The 23,113-nt window shown below is 36.6% G+C and overlaps 1 protein-coding gene across 2 annotated transcripts in view; it reads right to left on the bottom strand.

The window, feature by feature from the left end:
• Positions 1-23,113, bottom strand: part of Ppp1r3a (protein phosphatase 1 regulatory subunit 3A) — a 43,161-nt gene that overhangs the window by 7,875 nt on the left and 12,173 nt on the right. Inside the window, exons 2-3 of one of the 2 annotated variants that reach the window (XM_006984261.4) lie at positions 276-334; positions 56-180 (exon numbers count right to left, since the gene is read on the bottom strand). In XM_006984261.4, coding sequence (XP_006984323.1) covers positions 56-180; positions 276-334 — 184 coding nt within the window. Of the gene's footprint in view, positions 1-55; positions 181-275; positions 338-23,113 lie in introns of both variants that reach the window. The other variant, XM_006984260.4, reaches the window with a different exon arrangement.

The following is a 23,113-nucleotide window of genomic DNA, read 5'->3' as shown; positions in this document are numbered from 1 at the left end:
TTTGAAGCATAAATAGATTCATCTTTTCTAATACCGTGGCAACCAGAACACTTACCACCAAGTCTAATTCTTTTTCATTATGTTCGTCATGCTCCCTGTTGGTATCTTCTACATTCTGATGACTGGCTCCCAAGTCATCCTTGTCTTCATGAGAACAAATGATTGCTGGGATGTAGACATCTGAAAAGTTAATATGATTAGATTTTAAGTCAAAGATTGTTTTTATTGCAGACTTTAACAAAAATGGATTTTGTTTAATTTTAAATAAATATTACCTGTGAACTTCAAATTCTCAACCTTATTTTCTTCAGAGGTTAGCAATGATTCTTCTTTACTGCTAAAAGTAAGAAAAACAGACATTTGTTCTGAAATGACATCTTTTAAATTATCTTTACATAGTGGAAAATGAACAGTAAGACAAATAAATGTTTATATAACCTTTTGTAATTCTGTATTACTGTCTATAATTTTAAATAAAACTTAAAAATTTAAGTTTTTAATAAATTTTTAGGATGACACAGTAATCAATACTGATTCTAGAAAATTTAAATAATCTATGCAATGACATATTTCTAAATGAGATTTTGTTATGCTTATTAAAACATATTCAGAGTGAAACTATAAGCAAATGTGTACCGTTCATTATATTTTTCTAACCTTTCAAATTGAGAGCATTTACCTTTTGGTTTAAATGACAGCAGTTTATGAACTGATCTTCCATTGCTGTTATGAAATTGTTTTCTAGCTTTTTAATAATTATGTTTTTCATCCTCTTTATCTTATAATTTTATTGAAAAATAAAATAAAACAAGCTCACTAAGACCTGAAAGACAGCTAAATTTATACTGAAAATTTTCATGCATGAATTGCCACTGGCCAGTTTTAAAACGGAGACTTCAGAGTGCTCACAGGAAAACACATAACTTTACTTTCAAATTATTCAGATTACATTGTGTTTTCTAGTGTATTCTGCGTTCTGACTAGAAATGATAAGTACTTTTCCCTCCAAATGTCACTAGGAAGATTAATGATGTCTTTATAATTATATTTGTCTGTGATACTCAATATGAAAAATATAATTAATGAAAATTGCAATTTATGTATAGCTACTGAAAAGGTAATTTGTGTGCCTTTAAATCATTTTCTTTTTAAAATATTTCATTTATTGCTATTATTATTAAGTGCATCTGATGTGCCTGGGTAGGTTCATGTGTGCAATGGCACAAATGTGGATAACAGAGATCATCGTTTTGGAGTTGATTCTCATCTTTCTATGAGTGCTGGGGATTGAGCTGAGATCATCAGCCTTGCATACCAAGCACTTTACATGCTGAGTCTTCTCAGCCTTCTAGTCTATATTTCTCTTCTTTCTTTCTTTCTTTCTTTCTTTCTTTCTTTCTTTCTTTCTTTCTTTCTTTCTTTCTTCCTTCCTTCCTTCCTTCCTTCCTTCCTTCCTTCCTCCCTTCCTTCCTTTCCTTCCTTTCCTTCCTTCCTTTCTTCCTTTCCTTCCTTCCTTCCTTTCCTCCCTCCCTCCCTCCCTCCCTCCCTCCCTCCCTCCCTTCCTTCCTTCCTTCCTTCCTTCCTTCGTTCCTTCCTCCCTTCCTTCCCTTCTTTCTTTTGAGACTGGGTAGCTCTATGTAGCCCTGACTGTTCTAGAATGCTCTGTGTGGACCAGGCTGACCATGAACTCCCAGAGAGCTCATGTCTGAGAGCTGACCCTGCCTCCCAAGTGCTGGGATTAAAGGCTTCTACCACCATGTTTGCCACACCCCAATCTGTTTTTCTTATACTCACTTTTGTCAGTGAGGTTTCTGCAACAACAACAGCTACCAACCAACTAACCAAAAAACAAACAATAATAATAACAACAATACAACAAACAGGAAATTGTCAGTTACTGATAAACTTCTATGCTCGAGTCTAGTCTGTTTGCATTGAAACTTTTATATAAATCCAGCATGGCTAATTTTACTTCTACAAGTCATGTGGAATTTGTACATTTTTCCATCCTGATAATGTAAGAAGGTGACTTAGTTTTACATATATTTTTGTTATTTCATTTTAGCTTTACTGAAAACAACAGTAGTGAGCATGGCAAAAAACTCAATGTTCTATGTACATAAAAATTTTACACTATGGAGCTTGAAGTATTGATACCACATTAATCTAAAAGTTGTAGTGTTTGACAAGATCTATAACTATGCAGTGATTTTATTTTGTGAAATTAACCTACAAACCAATACATTTTGCTTCTCTGACTATATAATATCTATCTATTTTAAGAACATGTAAATCTGAAACAGCCACAACCTCTGGCTCTTCTGAGCCATCTACCTCCCTCTTGAATAAAGTTCTCTGAGCCATGAGGAAAGTGGAATTATATACACATCCTAATAGGGCTGAAAACCATGCAATCTCCTGTTCTTTACACTTTGATCAGTTGTAGGTCTCTCTGTTAATTGCCATCAAATTCTCAAAGAAGCATCTCTGATGAGTTGAGAGACACTGATCTATAGGAATAGCAATAAGTTATCAGTGGTGAATGACTCCAAAACAACTGTTTTACTGGCACAGTGAGCAGTTGTTCATGATAACATGAACAATAACTGTGTAAACTCAAGCTAGATAAAATCCCAGCATAAAGTAGGAGGTGGACATGAAGTACTCAAGCAGAGGAGTTATTGGCATTTGATAGCTGCTGGGAAAAGAAGAGTCAGTTTTCTTTAATGGTACACTTTCTGGTGAGTCAACCACATTCCAGGGAAGGCCCTACAGCTAAGAACAGTCAAGGAATACAAACATTGGACACATGAGGTTTTTTTTAAGAAAGATAGATAGATGATAGATAGATAGATAGATAGATAGATAGATAGATAGATAGATAGATAGATGATAGATGATAGATAGATAGGTAGATAGATAGATAGATAGATAGATAGATAGATAGATAGATAGATAGATAGATGAAGAGAGAAAGTAAGTATGAAGTTGTGTAGATAAAGAAGTGAGAATAGATCTGGGAGTAATTGGGGAGGAGGTTGAATATGATCAAAGTGCAATATATGATATTCTCAAAGAACTAATAAATATTTTAAAAGAATGTGCAAACTATTAAAACAACATTTAACTATTCTTGTCTCTTATATGTTCATGATTAGAATTAGGAACTTTGAGAATTTTATTTGTAGAGAGAAAATATTTGCTACTAAACAATGTATTATTTTTATTTGCCAAAATACCATCCCTGAATTTTTTAATAATTTTAGTTGCTTTGTTAAAAAAAAAATGGTTGTTTGGAAAGGACAAGAACTTCATTTTTAAAAACTCACAGGGGTTGGGGATTTAGCTCAGTGGTAGAGCACTTGCCTAGAGGACCTGGTTTTGGTCCTCAGCTCTGAAAAAAAAAGTGACAGCTTCATTTAGCCAGGCAGTGGTGGCGCACGCCTTTAATCCCAGCACTCGGGAGGTAGAGCCAGGTGGATCTCTGTGAGTTCGAGGCCAGCCTGGTTCGAGGCCAGCCTGGGCTACACAGTGAGTTCCAAGAAAGGTGAAAAGCTACACAGAGAAACCCTGTCTCAAAAAACCAAAACCAAACCAAAACAAAACAAAACAAAACCTCATTCCAGAGACAAGTGATTAGGGTTGAAACCACCTTAGTGTGACTGAGTCTCATCAAAACATGGAGATTCAGGAATAAAAGGGACAACTTTATAGTCAAAGGTACATGCAAGGCAGAAAACTATATACCCATGGAACATAGATATTATATAGAACAAACATAGAAAAAAAACTTATAGAAATGAAAAAATTCCTAAAAGTACAAAATGATAAACTTATATAAACAAATATTAAAGAAGTAACATATGCCATGTTCATAGCTGGTAATGAAACATGATGAAGGTATAAATTCTCTCCAAAATTGATGCATAGATTCAACAAATAGTAGTGAGAAATTATACAACCATTTTTCATAGAGTTTGGACATGTGAGTCTACAGAGAGGAGCAGAGGGATGGTTAGCTCTATAGCTGTGGGAAATATAGGGGGGAACCTGCTTTAGCTAATTTTAAGAGTTCTCACTCAGTATGAATGTCGAAGATAAAGTGCGACTAAAGATGCAACTCATTTGAGAAATCAGACTTGAAGTTTAGTGAGAAGAAGACACTAATACACCAGAAAACGGGGAGACAATGGAATCTTCAGAAACGAAGACATGGAAACAGCTACATGTGGAGAAAATAATGACACTAGAACATGTGCAAAATCCAGGTGGACTGAATTCTTAACATGTCAAAACCTTGAAAATTCCTAGGAGAAAATATGTATGAATATGAACAGTAGGAAGTATCTTTAAAATGATGAAAAAAGACAACAGACATTTTAAAAAAATCTTAGCTTGGCTCTATTAACATTTAAATATTTTAAGGACTTATTTATTTTGATTCTTTTGATTTTATGTGTATGTTTTGCTACAAGTAAGTCCGTGAACTGCATGTCCACAATGCCAACAGGAACCAGCAAAGAAGCTGTGGTCCCCTAGAACTGGAGTTACAGGTGATGATGAGCCACCATGTGGTTTCAGCGCACCATATCCAGGTTCTCTGCAAGAGCAGCAAGTGCTCCTAATTATTAGGTTATCTGTTCAGCCCCACTATTAAATTAAAACCCTTTGTTCATTGAAAGACATTATAAAAGGGGGCCTAAGAGGTGGCTTGGTAGTTAAGAGCACTTGTCATTCATGCAGAGGACCCAGGTTTAATTCCAAGCACCCACATTGTCACTCACAACAACCAAGAACGCAGGTTTCAGGAATCCAACACCATCTTCTGATCTTTAAGGGCACCGGGCATGCATGTGCTATATAGACATACATGCATGCAACGTACTCATGCATATAGAATAAAACAGAACAAATTTTAAAAAGTCTTTGTAAAATTTAAAAAAGATTAAACTTGGGGAGAAGATGCTTACATTATATGAAATCAACACAATCAAGAACCAATAAGCTATATCTATATACAGAGAAAAACAACTTCAAATGAATAAAATTACAACTTATCTTGGTAGCAAATGGGAAAGATGCAAAAAACAGAGCACACATATCCATATAATGGGACAACTAGCATTATTAGGGAGCAGAAATGAAAATCAAAACAAGGTGGTAGCATTGATCCCTGTTCAACACAACAAAGTAAAAGTATATCAGTCCAGAGAGAGGAAGGTGGTCTGGAGACTCGGGCTTTCTTGCACATTAGTGGTATGAAAATGATTAGGGAATAGCCATTTTGAAAATCAATTTAACGTCATTTAAAAAATTTAGCCTCTGGCCGGGCAGTGGTGGCGCATGCCTTTAATCCCAGCACTCGGGAGGCAGAGGCAGGCGGATCTCTGTGAGTTTGAGGCCAGCCTGGTCTCCAAAAACGAGTTCCAGGACAGCCACCAAAGCTACACAGAGAAACCCTGTCTCGAAAATCCAAAAAAAATAAAAATTTAGCCTCTGTATACTTCAGCACCATTACATGCATTCCATGGTGTGCACTAATGACTTCTCTATGTGCCACCTGAGATAATTACAGTAATAATTGGAATGGCATTGGTGTCCAGCTGTCAGTTTTGAGTGAACATAAATACACATTTATAGAAGACTAAATAGAAAACTACAGACTATCCTAGAAATGTATATTATATACAGTTAAAATTAATAAAACATAGAAACATACAGAAATATAAACCCCTCTTAGCAATGTAGTATTAAATGAGAAACCAGGAGTGATTATTTCAAGGATTTTTTCCCCATAAGTTTAAAGCCAACTAATATGATTCCATATGATTACCAAGGAAGACAAGGCTATAAAATAGATTTTCAGGATTATTGTGACTTCAGGTAAAGCAGTTTATGAGGAAGGAATCAGTACATGTGATGACCAAAAGTCTGTCATTGTTTTGTGTAGAGTTAATATATTATTTAAATGTCTAAACAATTCAGTCCTCTTTTCAGATAATCATGAAATCAAGTGGCTTGCTCTTTGCCATATATTATAGGATGTGTGTAGACAGAACACCACTCTTAAAGTTGAAGTAACACTTTTATGACCAATTACATATAACGAGTTTAATTAAACAGGTTTACAATTTGAAAACTCAATGGGTTGTTGACAGCAGGTCCCACCTACATCAGTACATCTGACTATGACATAAGTAAAGCCATCTCTACTAGCTCTCAGATCCCTTTTGTGTTCCTGAGAATTTTTTGATCAGAAGATTTTCTTTCTTTCCTTTTTTTTTTTCTGTATTCCTGGTGATTGACACGCTGCCTGGTACAATCTAATGGCAAACAAGTGTTGTTGAATAAATGCCTAGCCTTGTTTCTACCTCTCATTTTCTTTTCAGTCTCTTGCCAGCATTTTAATAATACTATTTCTTCTTTACATGAAATTTACTCAGAGAAAAACAGCATATGTTCATCTATATCCCTTCTACAGATTAAATTATTACCACTTCCAAAGTTTAGAATTCTGGGATCAAATGATTAAATGCAAATGCTTTAAGTTAGGTTTTTAAATTTTAAATTTTGTTTAAAGCTATTCTTCTGCATTCAGAAGAATAATTTAAAAAACAACAAGGGGTAAAGGATTCACAGCACAAAATGTATGCATCCGAGAGTAATAAAATTGCCAGAGAGTTTGAATAATGTTTAAAGGCAGAACATCAAGGATGAAACTGGAGTTAGCTTAAGCCGGATTGTGAAAAGGTTTACTGTATGTTACTGTGTTGCGGGGTACTTGATCACACTGAGAACCCAGACGTTGTGTTGTTTACTGGAACCTGCTTTCTAGCTGTACTGTGGCTCAGCCCGAGCACACATCTTTAACCCAAAAGCTTTCTGCTTGAATATTGTAAACAGCATTAAATAAAATCAATCATTGGTCTAGAGGCAGAGCAAGCAAGCAGTTGATAGGAAAAGCTATTAATGCTGAGAGGAAGGCAGGAGGACAGAGAAAGAGGTGCACAGGAAGAGAAGGGAGTAACATCCGGTTGGAGGAGTTTGTGTTTGAGAAAGTGTAGAAGAAAGTTCTCTTTCTGGGAAGAGAACAAAGGAGGAAGCAGTTGCATGCTTTCTCTGTCTCTATGAGCTAGGAAATTTTCATCCCAGCATCTGGATCCAAGTCATTATTGGTAAAATAGAATGACACTTAGTTAAATACATCATTACTGTATAAGCAGAATCTGATTAGATAAATTCCACAGTTGTTATTTTTGTTTGTTCATTTGTTCTGTTTTCCAACTAGTAGACTCTTGTTAGGGACATTAAATGGGAGACAGATATGGTGAGTTTATTTTCATCTCTTAGCAAGGTTTATTTAATTTACGTGGGATTTAGATCTACAAGGGACCTTATATGACCAAATTTTCTTATAGAGAAAATAAAGTTTCAATTCTACAATGTTGGCAAAATTACAAAAAGCTAATTAGTATCTGCTGTGGCATGTTCTGTATGTCCTGTGGGAGCCCGTTCTTGGGTTCCTCGTGGCTTTACCCAGCAGGTCCGCATAGAGGATGATTAGGACCATGGGCCTGAGTGCAGGTGTCTGAGATGGTCTGCACTTCGCTGTGCTGGGGGATGGTCTGTATGGCAAATGTGTTGCTCTGATTGGTCAATAAATGAAACCTGATTGGCCATGGCTAGGCAGGAAGTATAGGCAGGACTAACAAAGAGGAGAAATAAAAGAACAGGAAGGCAGAAGGGGTCACTGCCTGGAGCCGCTGCCAGGACAAGGAAGATGTAAAGTACCGGTAAGCCACGAGCCGTGTGGCAAGGTATAGATTTGTAGAAATGGGTTAATTTAAGCTATAAGCACAGTTAGCAAGAAGCCTGCCACGGCCATACAGTTTGAAGCAATATAAGTCTCTGTGTTTACTTGGTTGGGTCTGAGTGGCTGTGGGACTGGCGGGTGACAAAGATTTGTCCTGACTGTGGGCAAGGCAGGAAAACTCTAGCTACAAGTATCCAAACTAGTGATCCTATTGTTCTGGTCCCTGAGCAGGGATTTTTCTGAGAGAATCAACACCCTTGGAAAGAGCACTAATTCTTCCATTCCTATGCCTCTTTCCAGTTACTAAACTTACACTTAGCCATTGCTAACCATGTCACTTCAACCAGACACGTGGCATCTAGATGCTTAGTTTTTCTTCACAATATCACTTAGTCCCATACAGGACTTTTAATACAATTATTATCACTGATGCTATTACTAACAAGGATGTGAGTAGACACATGCTGATCACATTTTATAGCATAACCATTGACTCCCATCTCCCTTTTTACTAGAAATTCTGTTTTTAATATCTACTGCATTTTTCATCAATTCATAACCTTCTTGTAAGACAACAACTTGCAATCCACAGCATTATACTCTCTTAAATTTTAAAAATAGTCTCTCTATATCACTAGCCCACGTTCCAAGAAAATGCACCAGACATTCTAAACAAACAACTTTTCTTGTGGGTTTTTTTTTTGTTTTGTTTTGTTTTTATTTTTTATTTTTTATTTCTTTGGTTTTTCGAGACAGGGTTTCTCTGTGTAGCTTTGCGCCTTTCCTGGAACTCACTTGGTAGCCCAGGCTGGCCTCGAACTCACAGAGATCCACCTGGCTCTGCCTCCCGAGTGCTGGGATTAAAGGCGTGCGCCGCCGCCACCGCCGCCGCCGCCGCCGCCGCCGCCGCCGCCGCGACCACCACCACCACCACCACCACCACCCAGCGTAACTTTTATTTAAACATATCCTCTCCAAAAAAAGGCCTGCTTGAGTGCCAGTTTCCACCTTCCTTCACTACTCTGCTGATTTACTTGGTGTGAGAGTGTCACCACCAAATTACTAATTCTAGAGATTTGAGGGCTGCTGTCGTTCCATTCTTGGGGTACTGTTTATTTTATCACTGTCAAAACATAGCAGTTTTGGGATAATTAATAATAGAATTTTCCTAAACTCCTGTAGTACCATTATGCTAAAATCTCATACATGTCACTTAACATATTGGAGAAACTTCTCAAAGACTAGTTCAACAGAATCAAAGCCTGGTATGATGGAGGTCACCAAGCATCAGGGTGAGTGGCAGGATGAGAGTGTCAGGAATAGAACATAACCATTCAAAAGGGGTCTAAAATGATGATAGGGATAAGATCAAAGGACCATTTCCCCAAAGAGTTGTGAGTGTTGAATTGACCACCCGTTAACACTGCTTCAAAGTGCACAAAACTGTCTAAAAAGGACCAGTCTTCAAATCCTTCTTTATCATCCCTCATTTTATGCTAAAGAGTAATTACTATGATACTCTTGATTATTATCTGTGTTTAAAGCTTGTGGTCTCAATTACTTCCTTTATGAAAGTCTTCCCCAATATTTTGTTGTTGTTGTTGTTGTTGTTCCTTTAATAAATGACATCCCTATGTAGCCAAGGAACATAGTCTTGATCCTCCTGCCTCAGCCTCCAAAGTACTTGGATTGCTAGTACAGGCACCACTACAGTTTATAAGTGATATTTTAAATAATAAATATTATGAACCTTATTAGGACTATCTTTAAGTCTATTTTAAAACTACAGACACCAACATTAGTATTATGTAGATACAGACAAATATGGTAAAAAAAAATTCCCTGGGTCAAATAAAAATCAGGAAACATTATTTTCCGTTATGTTGGTTCCCCAGTAGTTGGCTCATAGAATTTTGATAATTCATATCCATTTGTTATTGGAAGAGGAGAGAGAGAGCAAAGCCTGTGCTTGAAGAAATGCAGCATTCACAACGCACTAGCCATCTTACTGTGTTTTCCTCTGGTATCATAATACTATCATTATTTTCTTGATCAGGAATAAAACTGAAAATGGAGGAGATATTGGTTTAAATAGATAATTATGATAAATGTCTAATAGTGAACAGACGTGTCTGAAGAGGAGAGAAACAAGGCATTTTTCAGAGGGCGTTTTGGATGGAATAATACATTAAGGCCAATTTTCTGATGGTATCACCAGAGAGCCAAGCATAAATTACACTTCAACACTACTGACAGTCACTCAAAAAAGTAACACGCAGTCTCTAGTCTAGAGGAAAACACTAGAATGTTAAAACTGGCTATTTTTTCTTTTTTATCTGCTATGTCTTCAGACTAACACCCAACATGATGTGCTTTTTATATATTTGTTTTTGCCTTATTGTTTTTTGTTTGCTTGTTTTGATTTTTTCCTTTGTGTTGGTTTTAAGAGAGAGAGAGAGAGAGAGAGAGAGAGAGAGAGAGAGAGAGAGAGAGAGAGAATACATGAAGCTGGTTAGTTAGGGAAGTAGGGAGGTTCTGGGAGAAGTTTGGGGGAAAATAATATGATATAAATATAGTATATGTAAATTTTTTTAAATAAAACAATAGAAGCAACTATTAATTTACAAATGTAATAAAACCAGTTCGATCAAAACTACAGATCACAGTATTATGACCTACAGTTTTACAGTATTAAAACCTATAGTTTCATCCACTGTGTATAGTGAAATAGTTAATACCAGATTAATTTATACATGATCAAGTAAAACTTTGCAAATATTAGAACTTTGCTAATATCTACCATCAATCAAGATAAGCAAGGGTTTTAGATAACACCTATCACAGGAACTAAATTCTTAATTTAAAATACAATCAAAAGCTGCGGATAGTAAACCACTAGCTGGTAGAAAGAACTATATGAACTGCTCAATCACTGAAGGATCTAAGAGCAACCTGCTAGACTATCTAAATTCTTTTTTTTTTTTTTTTTGGTTTTTCGAGACAGGGTTTCTCTGTGTAGCTTTGCGCCTTTCCTAGGACTCACTTGGTAGCCCAGGCTGGCCTCGAACTCACAGAGATCCGCCTGGCTCTGCCTCCCAAGCGCTGGGATTAAAGGCGTGCGCCACCACTGCCCGGCTCGACTATCTAAATTCTTAATTGAGTTATTTTCCTGTTTTAGAGAAGGTCCTAATAATTCCTAGCTGGCCTAAATGCCACTGAATTTCTCTCAATAGGCTGAATTTTCTTGTTTTTCATCCTTTAAATTATTTTAATTAATTAATTGTGTGTGTGTGTGTGTGTGTGTGTGTGCACGTGCGAGTGCACGCACGTAAGTGCATGCGTGTGTCCATTATGCCTGCAGAGAGATCGGAGGCAACCTGCATGAGTTAGTTGTGGATATTAAGCATTGAACTCAGGTTGTCAGGCTTGCTGGCAGACACGTTTCCTGCTGAGCCATCGCTCCAGCTTTTCAACCCCTTAGACCCTTCAATGAAACTAAGATCATCCTGCTTCATGATCCCAATGAGTTATCTTCTTATATAGAGAACTGAATAACTATATTCTAAAATATATTTTATATCAATATATTTTATATATTAGAACATTATGTTTCATCATGACTTTCAACTTAAAAACAATGATGCTTTGTCTTTTTGATGGAGAATAGTTTTAATAGCAGAGAAAGAAGCAATTGAAAGTCACCCTTCTATGAGGAAATCCTTGGTAGGTTTTATTTTATTTTATTCAGAGATTCTTCATCATTTTCTACCAAGAAAAATTACAAGTCTGATTGTGTTTGGTCATGTCAGTGTGGTGGTTGCTGTTTTTTCCTAGCTCCACCCCACAGCAGAAAAGACATTTCACATTTTGTTATTCTGTCATTGAATCAAGCATCACACACTGACGGAAGTGATGTGCATGTTTCAAGGCACTGACTGATGAGGGTCTAGTGCATCATTAAGTAGAATCTTGGAAGTTGAGATGTGGACTAAAAAAACATTGTAGGTTGCTTGGGAATGTGATGTAATTACAAGCAGAATTCATGAATTTTAAGTAGAAGAAGACTATAGATAAACCTGGCTTAAGGGACTTCTCTGCTACCACCTGCCAATTATATTTTATGGAGAGAAATGTAAATGTCTTTAGGTGATGGATACTAGAACAACTGAAGAATGTATATCAGCAAGTTATCTGGGGAAAAAGGTGTCTCAAACTGACTGCCCTAAGGTCCTTACTTTATCTAAATGCTTAAAAGACATAATTACACCCCTGCAGCAGATAGATGTCAAGAAACTCATGACTGTCCAGCTGAAATCCTTGCTGTCTCCAAAGCCAGACTGTCCATTCTTCAAAATCTACACAAACTGATTGCTAAGAGCTTCCTACCTTCAAAAAATTCCAGAATGTTACTGTGTGTTAATCTCTGAATTAATACATTTCAACTCTTACTTTCTTAAAAATTATATCAAATTGTGTTGCATAAAAACTAATTTTAGCAGTTGAATCTACTGAGTGTGCCATGTGGGTACACAATTTTCAAAACTTCTATAAATATTCTGTTTTCCCAGGGAAATCTGTAGTGTTCACATTCACCACGTAAGTTATTGAGTTTCTTAAATACAGTCGTTTGGGGACTGAGAAATGGCTCAGTGGGCAAAGTACTCACATGGCATGGGAGTTCAGATCTCTAACACTCAGATACACAATCCAGTTCAATGGTACCTGACATCTCAGTTCTGGGAAAGCAGAAACATGAGGATCCTGGGACTTGATAACTAGCTAATTTAACCAATTAGTGAGATTCAGGCCAAATGAGAGACCTTTTCTCAAAAAGTAAGGTGGATAGGCACTTAAGAAAGATACCTGATGTTGACATGTCCTCCACTCCCATGTACATGCTCACTCTATCCACATTTGTATATATATGGGATTTATTAGAGTGGCTTAAAGGCTGTGGTCCAGTTAATTCAATGGCTATCTACCAAAGAAAAGTCTAAGAATCTAGTTGTTGTTCAGTCCACTAGGCTGGATGTCTCAGCTGGCTTTCTGGAATCCTGAAGATGTAGAATCTAGTGCCAGTGAAGGAATGAATTTGCCAGTGAAGGTGAGGGCAAGCAGGTATAAAGAGAGCTTTTTCCTTCCATGTCCTTTATATAGGCTGCTACCAGAAGCCGTGGCCCAGATTAAACATAGATCTGTCCACCACAAAAGATCTTTGTCAAAGGTGTATCCTCCTACCTTCAAAAATCTGGATTAAAAGTGGGTCAGGTAAAATTCAAATAATATAAGTAAAAAAATCCCCCACAGGTGTACCCAACCACTTGGATTTTAGTTTAACCCAGATATGGTCAAGTTGACAACCAAGAATAGCCATCATTCTAAGGTTACAAGTGTGAGGCTAGCGCATCACCCTGCCATCACCCACCTGAGAATCAATAGGCCTCCCTTATCTAGAGTAAATCAAATGAAATAGTTCATGATTCAAAAAAAGTATGAGAAGAGCAAGCACTCGGTGTTTTTATTTCTTATTTATTTATTATGTGTATGGATGTTTTGTCTGTAGGTATGTTTACCTGCATGTATGACTTGCATATATAAGAGACCTTGTCTCAAAAAGTCAGGTGCAGAGGCTTTAAGAAAGATGTCTGATGTTGGCTTGAGTTCCCCCACCCCACCCCCTCAGACTAGTTGTTTTCCTGGTGCCATTAGAAGCTAGTGCAGGGTTTCAGACCCTGGGTTTACAGACTGTCATTAGCTGTCATGATGATGTTGGGAGTTGAACCAGGATTTCCTGGAAGAATAGCTGGTACTCTTACTCTCTGAGCCATCTCTCCAGCCCCAATTCTTCAGTAGTTTTATGGTACATCATAGAGTCAGTGTTTGTTTTAAAGAATCAACTAATATCATTAATATAATTATTAGAATTAACAGAAGATAAAGTGTCTCAAGCAATTTAGAAATGTGAAGATACTAGGAATTTTGCTGTTTAGCTTTTAATTAAATGTTGAATTTAATATTATGAAGTCATTCTTTCAGATCATGAGATGTCCAGCCTCTTATTAAATCAACTATGTCTTGCATTTCCTGTATATTTTAAAATTATTTCTACTATTAATCAATGTTTTAGTTTAAATAAATGTTTAGTAGAATGTATGTTATGAAGTCTGTTGGAATTCCGTTCTATATTAAAGTAATTCCATTTCATAATCACACTTTACAACTAGCTCTTCTACTTGTACTAAGTATCAGAAATTAATATATCAAGAAAGTCAGGAACCAAGTAAATTAGACTAGACAGTTCATATTCCAAAGAAAGGCTCTCTTCCCAAACTTGGATTGTATTTTGCTGCATTTGGAAACTTTTTAGGCAGCCTTGGTAGGTCTTAAGGCACTATTTCTAAATTTAATGGTTTTTTGAACTTAAGTCACACATTAAAATTATCTTAATGGGCCTTTTTGTCAATTCTTCACAATAGTATTACAAAGGGAAGGGATGAGAAGATACATTTAAAAAGCAAATGAAAAAGAACTCAATGGGAGCCTATTTAGGCTACCTGTTGATGAGCCTGTTAGAGAGTCATTAATATGCGGATCATTGACATGATAGACCATAATGACTCCTCCAGGGACATATCAGTCTATTGTGTCAGAAACTAGTTAGGGATTCATTAATGTGAAGGCTCCTGACTTCTTAATATGCAAATCATCGATGCAAAGCAATGAGGCATACCTCTCAAATGTCCATATTTTGTGTTGCACATTTTCTTTGCCATCCCCTCACCCACACCTTCTGTGAACTACTTTCCCCTTCAATCTTCTGTGACAGATTTCTCCACAAAAGATTCAGTGCTCTAGTGGCACCCACCAGTTCATATTCAAACGCCTCCTCCCCTTCACTCCTGCTTCTTTGATTTAAGCCAGGTTTAAAAATGTACAAACCACTTGAAGCATTTTGACTAAATCAGTCAAAATTTAGTATAAAATATGATTTCATATTTTTCTCCAATGTCTAATTGATTTTTTTGCTCACAACAGAGCAAAGTGAAGAAAGCATTTTTAAAAAGCCATAGGCTTCAGAAATGCATAGTGTAACCAGCCATTGCATAATTTGTAGTGGGAGTATCTGGAGGAAATAGATTGGAGTAGGTTAAGAGCAAGAGAACAGAGCAGACAACAGCTCAAGAAAGTATGTAAGAAAGAAGATGTAAAGAACTCAAGGAAGAGTAAGTATCCACACTAATGTGCTGCATGGAACAAAGACATGAATATAAAGCACACAGTGTCTATCACATAGTAAGCAAGCCCTAAATAGTATTATTGCTTTGGCATTTTGTATATACATAAATAGAGTAAAGTTACTACCGATATTCAAGTATGACAGTATGGAAAATGTCAGAGAAAAAAGTAGTTCAGTCTTTGAACTAATATACTTCTGCAATGGGCACTAAGTACATAGTGCTGTGATAACATTGTGTGCAGAACCCTCAGGAAGGTACTGAGCTGACCTTTGCAGCTTTTCACACCCTTTGCATCTGAGACCCTATGTTCTGCCCATATTCATTTTCTTGCAACTTTACAATATTAGTCTACTTTAACATATAGTACAGTCTTAAAATAGGAAAGAATGTGGATTTATTAATGTGTGCAAGTGAAGCTATATACTTTGTTGCTATTTTCTATTAAATTTTGGGGAAAGCAGGCAGACCCTTAGTTTTTAACTTACAAATTCCATATGCCTTAACCTTTCATGCTGTGTCCACAGAAATCTATATTAATCTAACATAAAACGTAACATGAAACATAAAATAAGTCATACAAATTTTAAATTAGGTTCTCACTACCTTGAAAAGATTTTACATCAGTTTTATTTCACTAAAGCTGTTTAAGTAGAAAGTAATATTATTTTAATATAAACAATATTTATTAGAACAATTATCACCAGCAGCAAATTATAGTTTATATTCTGGCTGTCATTCATTGCATTGTTAAATGCCAGAAAACACCTAAACATTGTTTGTCCTGCTAAGGTTCCAGACTGGAGTATAAAAGTGCAGATTTAGGGTTTATGTATCTGAACAAGTACATTCAAGGGAAGAAATCTGATTTGAGGAGCTCATAAATCAAACACTGGTACATTATCCTTATCACTTACAACAGGTAGCTTTAGGGAAGATCAGAAGGAGCTCATAGTGTGAAGATGGGTAAGGATAAAGGTTTTAGGTTCCACTTTGAACAAAGTGATTTTCATTACCAAGAAATCCTAAGAAAATGAAGTAAAGAAAGCTGAAAGAGAATAGGGTTGGACTATGTACAATAACAATATGGTGCCTAGGAAATCAGACTGAAATGCCAAGGAAACTTGAACCACACACTGAGATTGTTGATGTTGGTAAAAGAGCCTAGTTTTACTGAGATGGAGTTATGTTGGCAAAGATCTCAGCTACACACTTTGAGTAGTGCAGTACAGAATTTGCAGTCATCCATGTAACTAATTCTGCAAGTGGTTTTGAAAGCACTCAATACTGCTGTACATTTCCAATAATGCTGGATAAAACTTAACATGTATCCGTTACAAGTAAATTTAGCATGGGCTAGATATTAGGCTTAAAACTGAGCCACAAGCCCAGGCAGATACTGAAGTTACTATGTCTTCATGAAGTTTACAATCTAATGAAACATGAACACAGACTGGTGCTTTAAAATCTCCTCAGAGCTGGCTGAGATAGTGTAGCAGATCAGAGGACTTGCTGTGCAAGCATGATGACCTAGATTCCGATCTTTAGGACCCACAAAAGATTCTGGTTTTATCTGCCCACCTGCTCCAGCATGGTGACAAGAACAACAGGACTCAGGAGCTTGCTCGCTGCCTCACTAGACCTAGGTTCAGTGAAAGAGCCTGTGTCAAGGGAACAAGGCCAAGAGCAACAGGTTAGGACATCTGAGGCCCTCCTTGGAACTCCACATTTGTGCCTATGCAACACCCAGACTTCCCATGTGCAGAAATTAATGTGTATGAGTGCACACATCAACAGGCACACACACACACACACACACACACACACACACACACACACACACACACACCATTTTAAACCACGTGTATATGTTTCATGACTGAGATGGCATGGACTCCTACAGCTCAAGCAGTAATAATAATAAAGGAACCACATCCCACATGCGGAAGTAGGGTGGCAAGGCAAGGGATTCCTACAGGAAACATTTCATCTGAGATCTGAAAGTCGCGGTGATTATGCAGATGAGTCAGCCTGGCAATAGTCTATGCAGTGGAAGCCCAGGAACAAGATGGTGGGGAACTACCTAAGTTAAGACAAACAATACTAGTATAGTTTATAACAGCTAAAGGGCATAGCCCAGGGCAAGTCTACTTACCCTAAAAGCCCTACTCTTGTGGCCATTCCTTTCACATAAAGTTGTTCCAAGGAGTGAAGGTTATCTAAGCCAACAGAAAGACAGAATTCCAGATCTATTATTGTCAGTTGAAGAAATCTCCTGATTGGACCTTGCACAATTGATACTTACTTGTTGACTTTGCACTTTTCTGACTGCTCAGGTGCTTTTGGCATCTAACTAACATTTCTTTCTCCAAATCAAATGTAGTGAACGTTTTCCCTGTTGTCAAGGTTTCTTACTGATTGAAAACTGTCTTTAACACTTCAGTGTCTAAACAACAACAACACATCCTAGAAGTTTCTTTTATTTCTCAATGGAAATTCACTTTATCATGCTAGGCAATACTCCTTTTTTCCTAAAAGAAGCTACTTTCTTTTTTCCAATCTGCTTCACAGACAAACATCCAAACATCATTGACAAATACAAGGCTTATCCTCTGTATTTCTCTGTCTCATGCACCCTAATGCTGCTACTACTCATGCATACAAATTACTCATGTGACATTTTTCCAAAGTTCCATTTCATTTGGATTTCTTATTTTCCATAAGTCTTATTCATTTTCAGATACTACAATTAATATCAGATTTAGGATATTTTTAATATTAGAACTCAATAGTATTTCTACCCTTTGTTCACACTCTGTTCAACCTTGCACATAACAGAATCATGTGGGAAGATTTAAAAATTTCCTTGTACCAATTAAATTGGAGTCTTCATAGCAGAACCTATGGATGCCTTAGTGTTCTCTTTCTTCAGTGTAGCCAGGTTTGAGAAGCATTGGTTACCACTACTCTGTACTACTTTTTATGACATGAAGGTGTGACTAGGATGAAAATTAAGTACTACAGTCAAAATTTCTTGCTACTGCAGATAACTTGTAAGGTATATCATGGAGGAGAGGGTTAAACATAACCAAATGCACTATTGTTGATTCAAATTGTTGATATGTTCTATTCCTGCTACAAGTAAATCTATAAAACATTAATTTTAATTTATCATAAGAATCACAGACCCAGAGAGGCTAGTTAACAAGATGGGCTCAAGGGGGGACACTCAGATCTCTCAGGGAAGGGAAAGTAGAAGGGATTTTGTGCATTGACTGTGGGTAGGTGTGGATGGGAACATGAGGGATCAGGTAGGGGGATGGGGGAAGAGTACTGAAAGAGACTATTGGAAATGGGGGAGGCAATTCAGGGTCAGGTAGAAACCTGGTACAAGAGAAACTCGAATCTACAAAGATGATCCAGCTAAGACTGCCAGCAAGAGGGGATACATAGCCTGAACTGGCCATTTCCCATGACCAGGCAAGACTTCCAGTGCAGCGACTGGGACCCCAGCCCAGCCACAGAACCTTCGACCTACAGGCTGTTCTGCCTATGGGATGTGCTGGAGTAAGGATGGCACAGAGATTGTGGGAGTAGTCAACCAATGACTGCTTCCACCCGAGACCCATGACATGAGAGTAAGCCCCCAGCCCTTGACACTGCCTGGAGTGCCAGAATCCAGAGAGTGGAATTCCCAGAGACCTAGGAGAGAACCAAACATGACTGGGGGTAAAACGTCAATGTAATGATGCCTAACACTATTCTACTATACTCATAGATTGTTGCCTAGTCCAGTAGTCATCCTAGAGGCTTCATTGAACAATTGATGGAAACAGATACAGACCCACAAGCCAAATATTAGACAGAGCTCAAGAATCCTGTTGAACAGAGGGAGGAAGGATTTTAGGAGCCAGAGAGGTCACGGATATCACAAGAAAATCCACAGAATCAACTAACCTGAGCTCATAGGACCTCATAGAGACTGAACTGACAAACAGGGAACCTGCAAGGGACTGAACTAGGCCCTCTGATATATGTGACCATTCTATAGCTTGGTCTTCTCATGGAACTCCTAACAGTGGGAGCAGGGGCTGTCTCTGACTCTTTCGCTGGTTTGGGGGGCTCTATTTCTCATACTGGGCTGCCTTGTCCAGCCTTAATACATGGGAGGTGCTTAGTTTTACTGTAACTTGATATGCCATGTCTTGTTGATATTCATGGGAGGCCTGCCCTTTTCTGAAAAGAAACAAAAGAAAAGGAGGAGAAGTGGATAGGAAGGGGTGGGGGCAGAGTGGAGGTTGCCAGGAGAGACTGGAAGGAGAGGTGTGTGGGGGGGACTATGGTCAGGATGTAAAATAAATAAATAAATGTAAAAAAAAAAAGAATAAAAAATGTAAGAAGAGAAAGAATTGCAAACCTATGCCTCAGTGACTTTATATTTCATTTTAGTGTTTTTGTATAGAAAGGAAACAGTACATACTTTTCCTTATTGTTTAAGTATGTAATTGTAAAAGACAACCATCACTTTTTTTTTAACAATTACTACTTATTATAAAATTGACCATGTTTGTAAAGATTTGAATCTGGCCTAGCAAAATGTTTTCTAGTTGTTGTACTCAGTGGCAAACTGCCAAACAATTACTGTAAATGCAAGCACCATAAAGCATACTGCCAAGGACACTAGTAGCCTAGATCCCATAAAAGAAACAATTAGAGTCTGGAGGTGAACATAATAGAGATGAGGTGACAGTCATTTAAAACGGCAGAACATGCAGAATAATGGCTTGAATGCAAGTTCACGGAAAACACCGATAGTTTAATTTGCGGATATTTTATCATGTGAAAGGGAGTATTTCACATAAAAATACAAGTAACTAGATTTTTTCTGATCTTTATTTCCCTGATACAGTATATGAGTGAAGACACAATACTACATTTGCTGTCTTTCAGACTCAATTTTCAATAGTTAGGTTGATTTCTATGCACATTATACTGATTTTGTAGAAAATATCTTCTCACAAAAACCAATTTACGCAAACTTGTCTAATATGTACAGAAAGCATAGTGTGTTTTCAAGACAAAGCATTTTGAAAACAAGATGATATATAGCAATTTAGAACTTTTAAAAGTAAACTTGGATGGGAAATTTCTTCTTTGCCCACACTAACTGTAACAACTCTATCTTCATGCAAAGAGAATTAGTAAGGATTGCATTCAGTAAAATCCAAAGACCTAAACAGTAGGATTGAAAGAGAGCTTGGTGTTAAAGACAAGGAGTCTATTTATGTACTCATCTATGCCTTTCCTGCTCACATCCCTTTGTGCTTCCAAACTGTTGGGTAGGAATCATCACTGCAGGAAATGAGCACAAACATCCACAGAAGACTGTAAAAAATGAAGTGTCTATCCTGTCACTCTTAATCTTAAAACTCTTCAGGGAGGCCCTTCTCTTGCCTTCAGTGACAGTTACACACAGTGGTGGAAAGCTTCCTCAAGGAAGGGAGGCTCTCTGTCTTTTCACTTTCCTAGCTGCGTCCATCTTCTGAAAGCATGTGGTTAAACTTTTGTTTATTATTACAAATTATTCTATTATTATTATTATTGTTATTGTTATTGTCAATTAAACTGTGAGCTACATGAGAACAAAGTTCGTGTCTTTTCACGGAAATGTCTACAGTGCTTAAGACAACACCTGGAAAAGTTATTCAGAAAATAGTTCCCAAATGATTGAAGATCCTCCAATCAATTTCTTCTGGTAATTGATGTTTATTAAAACTGCCTATCAGTGCACAAGAGGAGCACAGTAGGTGCTTTGTTCCTGGTATTTATTTCCTTATTTTGTGTTAACCAAGATCCCAAACTTCTCAATTTTCAAGTTAGTATAAAAGCAATTCTATCAATTTACATGAATTCTCCAAAAAATTATGCTGAAATACCCAGACTAATTGTGTGTGTGTGTGTGTGTGTGTTTCAACTTGTTTTTCAAGTTTAACTACTATTATTTATTCTCTTTTGGGTGATCTGACTGGCTAATAAAACCTGCAATTTGCCCTTTCTTGCTATTAAATTCATGAGTGATTTCTACTCCATAAAAATGTCCCTCCAAACTATTTCTCTAATGCTTATTTCTCTATCTGCTTCTGAATTCCATTGTATATATCTTCTTCCTTCTGACACATGACATATCAGTACCAAATACTATTGCATTCAGATGGCATCCTTTAGCAAACAATTTTGAAGACAGAAACATATTTGAAGACAGTAGTTATGGGTAAAATAAGTACTCTGCAAACTCTTTGTGAATGATCTTTTATAGTCTATGACAGCAATCTGAGGAAATACGGACCCTAGATATAAACTCAGCTTCTCTTCTTATATATTCCTTGAGTAAAATTTCTTCCAGTGCAAAATGGAGTGGGACCTGCTTACTACAATGTATGATGAGATATAAAGGATATAAAATACATAGTTCCTAAGTTTATATAAATAGAAATTTCTAAATTGAGGAAGAACAGGCCAATTTGCCAATGTAGCAAGAGTAAATAAAAGCTGAAGTCCATTTAATAGATTTCGTTATACACAAGAATGGCTTTTGTCTCTGGCAAGTTCTAATAAATGTAATGTATCTTCATGTACAAAATTAGACTAATAAAATAAATTTTTTCAAAATGATCAAGAGTAGTCAAGGAGTTCTGCAAGAATTGAGGGTAGATACTAAAGACACAATATAGCCCTTCTAATAATATCAACACAATTTTGAAGATAATTCCAAAATAATTAATTTCTTAAGATACTATAATGTGTGACAAAAAAATATACTTTATTATGCCATATTGGTTGGCCAGCAGCTAATCCTCAGGAAAAGCCTACTCCAACCTAACAATGTTTTCAATAGGAATATCTTCATATTTGTCTGTTGAAAGTTAATAGGAAAATAACAAAATACATGTCATAGAGCCTCAGTATGCTCTAATTTCATTGATACTTTTTTTCTAATAAAGTAAAATGTATTTATAAATGCTATAATTATCTACTTCAATAGTATATTTAAACTTAGTATAAAGAATTCAGAGGCTTTATAATAGAGGTATTTAGATTACTTGCATATATGTTAATATAAGAATGAGTTGATGTACTGTTATAGATAAGTCAGATTTCTATATTTTCATAAAATACAATGATTTAGAATTCATGCTAGCTTTACTATATGTGTGTGTTTCTAATTTTTATTGTCATATAATTTTTATCAGATCTATAAAGTTTTAAAAAACATTATTCTTGCAAAATAGTGTTAAGAATACAAATGGGATCACATGTTGATTTTTTTTTAAAATAAATTTTAGGTGTATCTTATACCAGCAAAATAAGCAATTGGTAGCACACTAGAATATTGTCACTATGTAAAGTTCATTTTCTTTAACTATATTTTGCTGATAGTGACTGTGTGGATTTGACATTTGGGGATATACACATGTGGAGATCAGAGGACAAATTCTGGAGTGAGTTCTCTCCTTCCACCTTCAAATGGTTTAGGAGATTTAGCTCAAGTCCTTTATGTGCTGAGTCACCTTGCTGGGCCTGTGTAAAGATTTTAAAAATAATCGCTTTGCCTATAATAACCTTTGACTGGACCCTTGGGCTGTAATTTTAAGACATTTAGCTATGCAAAGGCCTGAAAGCTTCATATTAATATACATCTGTAAGTCTGATGCCACAGTAAATTTAAAAATTAATGTTTCAATATTCAATATCAGGTAAGAGATATGTCAGATTACTTTCCATAAGATATAACATTTAAAACTTGCCACACATTACCTTACTTTTTGTCATTTCTGATTTTCTTATTTTATTGGTTTCATGTAAGGACAGGCCTAGACTCCTAGTAAGTTCAAGACCACATGGGCTTCTGGAGAGCATTAACATGGACCAGTCTCATAGGGAAGAAAACAGGAAGGAAGGAATCTCTCAATCAGCAGGCATGCAATATCTGCCTTTGTCTTTTCTTGTTCAGTCTTGGACTGTTCTGCTTCTCTTCCAGTTTTTAGATCATAAAAAGAGGGAAGCC

The sequence above is a fragment of the Peromyscus maniculatus genome, chromosome 3, assembly GCF_049852395.1.
Source record: "Peromyscus maniculatus bairdii isolate BWxNUB_F1_BW_parent chromosome 3, HU_Pman_BW_mat_3.1, whole genome shotgun sequence".
NCBI classification, from domain to species: domain Eukaryota; kingdom Metazoa; phylum Chordata; class Mammalia; order Rodentia; family Cricetidae; genus Peromyscus; species Peromyscus maniculatus.
The sequence above is the reverse complement of the archived record's forward strand: the minus strand, read 5'-3'. Positions and strand labels throughout refer to the sequence as shown.